Source organism: Vombatus ursinus, unplaced genomic scaffold, assembly GCF_900497805.2.
Source record: "Vombatus ursinus unplaced genomic scaffold, bare-nosed wombat genome assembly UNPS02014779.1, whole genome shotgun sequence".
NCBI lineage: Eukaryota > Metazoa > Chordata > Mammalia > Diprotodontia > Vombatidae > Vombatus > Vombatus ursinus.
This window is the reverse complement of record NW_020954557.1, coordinates 21,624,384-21,632,165: the sequence shown is the minus strand read 5'-3', so window position 1 is coordinate 21,632,165 and position 7,782 is coordinate 21,624,384. Positions and strand designations below refer to the sequence as shown.

General features: G+C 39.0%; 1 protein-coding gene across 1 annotated transcript in view; it reads left to right on the top strand.

Annotated features, from left to right (window-relative positions):
* Positions 1–6,682, top strand: part of GLS (glutaminase) — a 55,819-nt gene extending 49,137 nt beyond the window's left edge. The window contains exons 5-8 of the mRNA XM_027866007.1: positions 1,477–1,556; positions 2,818–2,894; positions 2,985–3,048; positions 5,892–6,682. Of these exons, the coding sequence (XP_027721808.1) occupies positions 1,477–1,556; positions 2,818–2,894; positions 2,985–3,048; positions 5,892–6,048 (378 nt within the window). The 3' untranslated portion in view covers positions 6,049–6,682. The remainder of the gene's footprint in view (positions 1–1,476; positions 1,557–2,817; positions 2,895–2,984; positions 3,049–5,891) is intronic.
* Positions 6,683–7,782: the final 1,100 nt, after the last annotated feature.

Here is a 7,782-nt window from a genome sequence, read left to right as displayed (position 1 = left end):
ATATTGGTAGAGCTCGTAGCATATTTGCCTTGTACAAAGTAGGTGCTTAATAAATGCTCATTCTCTTCCCTTTCCATTCCCATCACTCTTGTTGGCATTTAAACCCCTTCACGGTTTGGCTCCAACCTATCTTTCAAGACTGATCTTTTATCACACTATTTACATCTCAGCCAACTGTCCTACTTGCTGGTCCCTGAACAGTGTGTTCAGCTCCCGTATGTGTTCCTTTGTATCAGCAGTCCTCTGTATGTGAAACGTTTTCCCTCTTCTATGAATCCCTCGTTCCCTTTGAAGTATCCCTGCCCCAGTTGTTAGTGCCCTCTCCCCATTTCTGAAATGTATATTTTTGTGATCTCTCTGTGCATGTGTTGTTTTCCCCAACTAGAATGTTAAAGGCCCAAAGAGCATGACCTGTTTCATTTTTGTCATTTGTATCCCCAACACCTGGCACAGTGGCTTACATGGACCTTGGTTTCCTCAGAATGTTTGCCTAATAGATGCTCAAATGAACATGGTGGGTGGTACTAAAGGTCAGTGGAGTTGAGGAGGGTGCAGAACCACGGGGTTAGATGGCTTGTCAACATGGATGCTAAATTTGCTGAGGACAACAGGTTTCTAAAGTTTTTGTTTTTCTCTTTTTTACTATATAAATACTGTATATAGTTGCCAAGCAGATGCTCTACTATCAGGACTGAATTGGTGACCCACATTTTTCTTGGAGTTGGAGCAGGAGTAGTGATGGTGGGATGCTGTGCTCCTCCTCTGCTTTGCCCCTGATAATCTCAAACCAAACATTACCCATTCATCAGGGTTCTGTTCCCTGGCACTTGGGAACTACCTCAACTCCCTCAACAGAGGTAGTTGTACACCCTAAACACAGAACCAAACATGATACTTTCAGCCAAATCCCATCTGCTATGTTTGAGGGGATAATTAAAGGTGAATACTGGATTTTTTTTGGTTACAGTTCCAAAAGGAGCTAATGACTCTAGTGGTGATGATTACTGGCAGGATATTGGTATTCCTATAGTGTGGTGTTCAGCATCCATCTTTAATACAAGGTGGTGAGCCATTTTCCTTCAACCATTTCCTGAACTGTTAAATATTTAAGGGACACCAAGATGCACAAAAAGTAGCCCAAACTATATTTTCCTCCACTTTGATTCTATCGTATTTTTATAGCAAAAGGATTTCCATGATCTTTTTTTTTAAATTTTTGTGGTTTGTTGCTGATGTTTGTTGACAACTTTCCATCTTATCTTTCGTATTGGTTCTTAGTATGTTAATTGACCTTTCTTATGCTTTAAAGAGGAAAAATTGGCAGCACAGGCTTGTATTCATTCTGTGACTTCTAAAATGGGGCAAACAGGTCAGTTTCCTTTTCAGTTTGATTACAACGATTATATATTTTAAATATGCATAATAATTTACAGACAGTAGCCATATACCCTGCATTTTATCTTTAGCTGACCCCTGAAATTTTCTTCTTCACAGGTGAAGTCAGTGATAAACCTCTTGTTTGCAGCATATACTGGAGATGTGTCAGCCCTCCGAAGGTCAGTTAAAAGGGGGGGAGAAGCTAGCTAGAGAAAGTCTGGTTGACACACATATTGCTTAATTCTTAATAAGTGGTCATTTTAAGGAAAACCAGAGGTCACTTCTGAATTTTTCAACTTGGATGGAAAGGCCCCAGGAAGAATTTCAAAGGGGTCAAAGCTTATGTTAAGCATCCTCTTCCAATGTCCCAGTTAAAACTGCTGCCCCTAGATGACATTCAGTTGTACTCTTCGGTTTTTCCCATCTCTTTTGATCTGTAAAAAGTTACGTAGCTTATCTTTTACCTTCTGGGGACCTGATCTTTGTTTACTGAGGCTAATTTAATAAACTGTATTTATGGGCCCCCAAACGTGAGGGGGGTCCCCATCCTCATTTCCTCCCCCAACTCATGTTTTAACAATGACCTTCTGGAGACAGATGTTTCTCGGGACCCTTGTTGTCCAAAAGGATTGGTTCTTATACTTAAACAGTGGCAGAAAAGTAGGCAAAGTGTTTTTATACAAGAAGAGCCTTTTGGTACCCCTAAAGTGCTGCATAGGCAGCCGAGTGCTCCAGCTTTATGTACCTTTTAAAGCCTATCATTAATAGAGATGAAAAGCTGGAAGGGAACCTTTAAGGCCATCTGATTTAACCCCCTTAGGTGAAATCATTTGTCCCCAATCACATAGGTGGTAAAATATCAGTGTCTGGGTGAACTATCGCCATCATCTATCTAGGCCTTTGAAATGGAAGGATCCTAGTATTTCATTTCCACTGATGTGTCTGAAATCTCTCATTCTCTGTTTAGATTGCAGATTTTAAAATGTAGAGGAAGCAGGGCTTTTATTTGTCTTTTTGAATGTGGGGGATTTTTTTGGTGTTGGTTTCTTGTCCTCCAGAGACTTGAAGGTGCCTGTTGTGCTTCCATTCTTCAGATCTCTGAGTACTTAATCATAATGAAGTGTAATTGTCTTGTGAGGTGCTCAGTGTTTATACCCCTATGCCAGTCAAGCAAGCTAACAGAGAGAAGCAAGGTAATTCCCCCTATATGCATGTGAACTAGTTGTCCAGTATCTTGGTTTCCACGAACTTCGTTATAGAAGGCATCTGCCCAATTTAGCTAGCCAGTAGAATTAAAGAGAAAAGTTTGACTGAGAGATTTTTAAGGTGATTTGTAGGTAGGGCAGCAAGCACTTGATGTACTAGATTACCTTTGTAAATGTCACGAGTGTATTAACTTTAGAGTATACTTAATGAGTGATTATGCTTGTGAATTTTCAGATTTGCTTTGTCAGCTATGGATATGGAGCAGCGGGACTATGATTCTCGAACTGCATTACATGTTGCAGCTGCAGAAGGTAACAGCCACTAAGCCCTTCATTTATTCATCTTCACGTTAGCTTTCTGGTATATACTAAGGCCTGACTGTTTTTGTTTTGGGGTTACAGGTCACGTGGAAGTAGTTAAATTTTTGTTGGAAGCCTGCAAAGTGAATCCTTTCCCCAAGGACAGGTGAGCGGTTGTTTCAGCCTCTCCCTTATAAATATGGAGTTTTCTACTGGTTCCTTTCCTTATACTGGTGGTGGCTTATCACCCCTTGTTAGGTGGTGGTGCTTTTTAAATGAACACTCATACCTGAAACCATGACGTTATTTTCCAGCTGGTCTCATAGTCGACAGGTTCCTTGTTTCTGATGTGTAATGTCTACTTGCAATCTTTCTTTGCTCCCCTTTCCCTCCATTACGCCCAAGACCCAAAATCTTATCTAGGGAGACTACATAGATATTTGGATTTTTCAGGCTGCTTAGCCAGTCAGTATTTAGCATCCTCTTTGTGTAGACACTATAGTGAGTGTTGTGGGAACAGAAGACTGGTTCCTTGACTTCAAGGACCTTACAAACCTAATGAAGGAAAAAAGATAAATATGTGAACACTTATATAAATGCACTTAGAAGAGATGCATATGAGCAAATGCACAAATAATTAATGGTACAGAACTATATAAACGAGTACTAAGGGCTCTTGGAAGTCTTGAAGCTGGAAAAGCCATTATGGAAGCGTTGAGTTTTGATCAAAGTTGAGTTTGGAATAAGTATGATTTGGAGCAAGAGAAAAAAGAAGGCATTCTAGGCAAGAGAAATGATTTATATGGAAGAGAGGCAAGAAAGAATAAACAGAATTTGTTGGACCAGAATAAAGGCTATGAGCCACTCGGTAATAAGTAAGATGGCAGCCTTAAGTGGTGAAGTGGTTTTCCAAAAGTTCCATAGCTAGTTAATCACAAAACTGAGTTTCTTGTCCCTTCTGGCCAGGGCTTCCTCCAAAATGCTGCACTGCTTGAGTGCTAGTTAATCCATGTAAAACTGTGCTGTGTACTTTCATCCATGGTATGGTACCTTTAACAGTCACTTGGGCATTTTAACACTTGAGTCTGTGTGAACACACCAAAGATGGATAATGGAACTCTGCTCTTAGAAGGAAGTAGCTTCATTAACAGCCACGGACTGGGCCAAGGTTTAGGGGCATCTTTAATTTAGTGTACTCCTAAACCTTTCCCATTCTGGAGGATTCCCTAGCAGCCGAGATGACCACAGATCTCACCCAGTTTTCCGGATCTGTTCCAATTTTGACCCAAGCACCAAAAGCTGGGTGTGGGAATGTAAAGCTAGAATGTCACTTAATATTAGTATTCAGGGTTTAGCTAGTATTTATTCACTGTGTTACATTTGTATGATACCTTAAGGTTTACAAAGCACTTTCCTCACAATCGCCTTGTGAGGTAGGTACTGCTACTAATATTATTACCATTTTATAGATGAGGAAACTGAATCTTAAAGACCTTGAATGACTTGCCCAAAATCACAGAGCCAATTAGTGTCAGTGGTAGTATTTGAACCCAGGGCTTTAGATATTCTTTCAAATATACCATTTTGGCATCTAGATACTTTTCAGAAATAAATAGGTTTTCAAGATGTAGAAAGGGGTAGCATTCATCCCAAAGAGAGAGAAAATGTAAACATAGAAACAGAAGTGGGAGAAAGGCTCAGGTGATTTTCAAGGGTTAGCAAGCGCTATGTATTATTGGCTGTTATCATCATCATCATCATCATCACTCTATACTCAACTTATTTGAGCGGCCTCACCATTTAGCACCATTCTTTAAGATGCAAATTATCTGGTTAGGAACAAAGTTATCTTTGCTCCTAAGTCTTGAACTTCTTTTTTTTTTTTTTTTTTTTTTGGTGAGGTAATTGAGGTTAAGTGACTTGCCCAGAGTCACACAGCTAGTGAGCGTTATGTGTCTGAGGCCGGATTTGAATTCAGGTCCTCCTGACTCCAGGGCCAGTGCCCTCTCCACTGCACCACCTAGCTGCCCTCCTGAGACTTTAATTTTATCCTTTAAAATAAAAATTAAAAAACCCTTCAGAATCTCTGAATGGGAATAGCAGATCACTGAAGAGAATGGAAGGTACAGTAACTTGCTAGTGTGAAGTGGTGGATGGAGGAAATGAGACTGATAGTCAGTGACTGGAGCTTCCACCCCTTTGTTAGGAGATTAAAATTTGAGTCCTATAGTTAACATTATTACCTAGCTCTACTGGTGTAGCCCAGTTGTAGGTCAAGGGTCTTTGAGTGGAACCCAAGTACACTTAAGGGCTTTGTTCATGGATATCTATAAACCTATAGATTTACATATATGTACACTATATAGAGCTATGTAGATATATACCTGCTATCTATACACATGTGTATATATCACTACATATATATTTGTATATATGACAAGTCTACATAAACTATGTCAATCATCTTTAAACATTCCCTTCAAAGAGAAATAATTGAAAAAGATGCGTTGGCTTTTTCATTAAACTTTTTGGACTGTTAAAAGTCTTCATTAGACCATCTCTTTATAGCAACATTGTGTTTATAAATTCTGCTTTTCAGAGTGACTTGGAAAGGTAAATTAATTGCAGAATAAAAATTCATTTTCAGGCATCACCTTTTGAACTTAAAAGACCTTTTCTGAATTTCTCCTGTTTTCATCTACAAAAGTCACTAAAAGAAATTAAATACAGAGCATATGGTTATCCAAAGTGTAATAATCAAGTCAGAAGATTTGGGTTCAGGACCCAGTTCCAATACCTGATGGGCAAGCCTCTTCATTCTTTGACCTCAGTTATCTATCTTATAGAAGAAGGTGGGGAAAAGCATACATATACTGTCTACCTCATAGGATTATGGAGAGGAAAAGGCTTTGTACCTTTGGGTATTAGATGACTTGTCTACAAAGCATATGACTGACAAGAGTTTTCATTCACTAAGCATTCCAATCTCAGACATGCTATTTGTTGCAGGTGGAATAACACCCCCATGGATGAAGCCCTGCACTTTGGACACCATGATGTGTTTAAAATCCTTCAGGAATACCAAGTCCAGTACACACCTCCAGGGGATTCCAATGATGGCAAAGAAAATCAAACAGTCCATAAGAATCTAGATGGATTGTTATAATGGGGTCTCAAGCTTGATCCTAAGAATCAAATCACTTAGCTATTTAATTGTGAAAAATGATTATGAAGAGCGTGTGTACTTCCCTGGTAGTGATGTATATTTTACAGAGTCTGTCTGTTATCTCAGTGTTACTGGAGTTTTTTCTTCATTGTATGCAGAGGACAAATCTGATCTCTCTGGGAAAAAAAAAAAAGAAAAAATAGAAACAAAGCAGGAGCTCCCTTCATAATGTGAGCGATATTACCTCGTGCTGTGGATAATTTGATGTAAAAAACAAAAATCACCATTGCTTGCTTTACTGTGGTCTTTACAATTTCTTTCTGTGTTGTGTGCATTTGTGATAATTGTTCTTTCTGCTGAGTATGCATTTTTAAGCTGAAACCTTGTTTGTACAGTTGGCCCAAATGAACAAAGCTGCCTCCAGGAGCACATGGAAGTGGTTTTTTTTTTCAAGATATTAGATTTGAAATGTGGGAATAGTTTGGGTGTTTTTCAAACACTCTATGCACTTAAGGTTGTATATTTTTCTGATGTTTCCGAAACCATGCACCCTATATCTACTTTGTGATCTTAAAAGAAGATATCAATTGATGACTGTCAATAAATAGCAAAGGCTAATTTTGATTTGACTTTATCAGGGATTTTAAAGTTTGTTGGTGACCAAAAGATCTAAGTATGAATGTAACTTTGGACCCTTTCAGATTCTTTTTTCCTATCTTCCTAAGTCCAGCCTTTCTTTCTTTCTCCACATTTAGCTGTCTCTGCTTCTTCTCTTCAGTGGTGCTTCTATACTATGCAGTTTTGATCTTTGCAACATTAGTCAGGAGGGTTCTCAACCTTGGCCTTTTGCACAGTAGCTATAACTATGCCCGTTCTCTATGAAAAACAAACCAGAGACAGAATGAACCACTAAGCCAGGTCAATGCTGGTGGAACTTGATAGACAAAATAGACACAATAATGCTGCTTGAAGGGCATATTTTTCTGCTTTTCACCCAAATTAAGTTCAGAAAGCTACCAAAGTCATTTTGAGGGCATGTGATTTGCCATAAAGTGACATATTTATAATTTAAACTTGTCACCACAAATCTGAATCAAGATATTTGTTCAGTTTGGGGGACCACTAGCAAACACTCCAATTTTCTTCCCATTTGCCATTGTGTGAGATTTTTGGTGGTACTAGCATTTCCTAATGAAAGAAAAAGCAAAAACAAAAAAAAACAACAACAAAAAAAAAGGAGCTTGTGTGTCAATCAAACAAACAAACAAAAAACCCACCCCACCTCATTTCATTTTAAGGCTGACACCCATCCATCTTTGGATGGTAAATAAAAGGATCTTCCAAGATAAGAGGATAGGCTTTGGCTAGGAACTACCCTAGCATCTGAATGAATGAGTATCTTAGGGTCAGAGGAGGGAAAAATGAAATGAAGAACTTGATATTAAGTGCAAAGAATAGGCCACTTCATGGAACATGCCCTTTGAAGTTGAGTTTTAATCTAAGGGTGAAATCCCCAGCTACATAAACAGCAATCAGTAAAAACATGAGCATAGCATTTTTCGGGTTTTTTCCTCCTTTTTCTCAGCCCATTATACCTTTCAAGCTTTCTATAACCCATGTTGCTGCCCCCACCCTCTTCAGCCATCCTTTAGGGGCTCCCATTTTTTACTTCCAATCTAAAGCAGCCTAATTCAGCTGTCACCCACCCAGTCAGCTGGGTGACCAGGAGTCCTC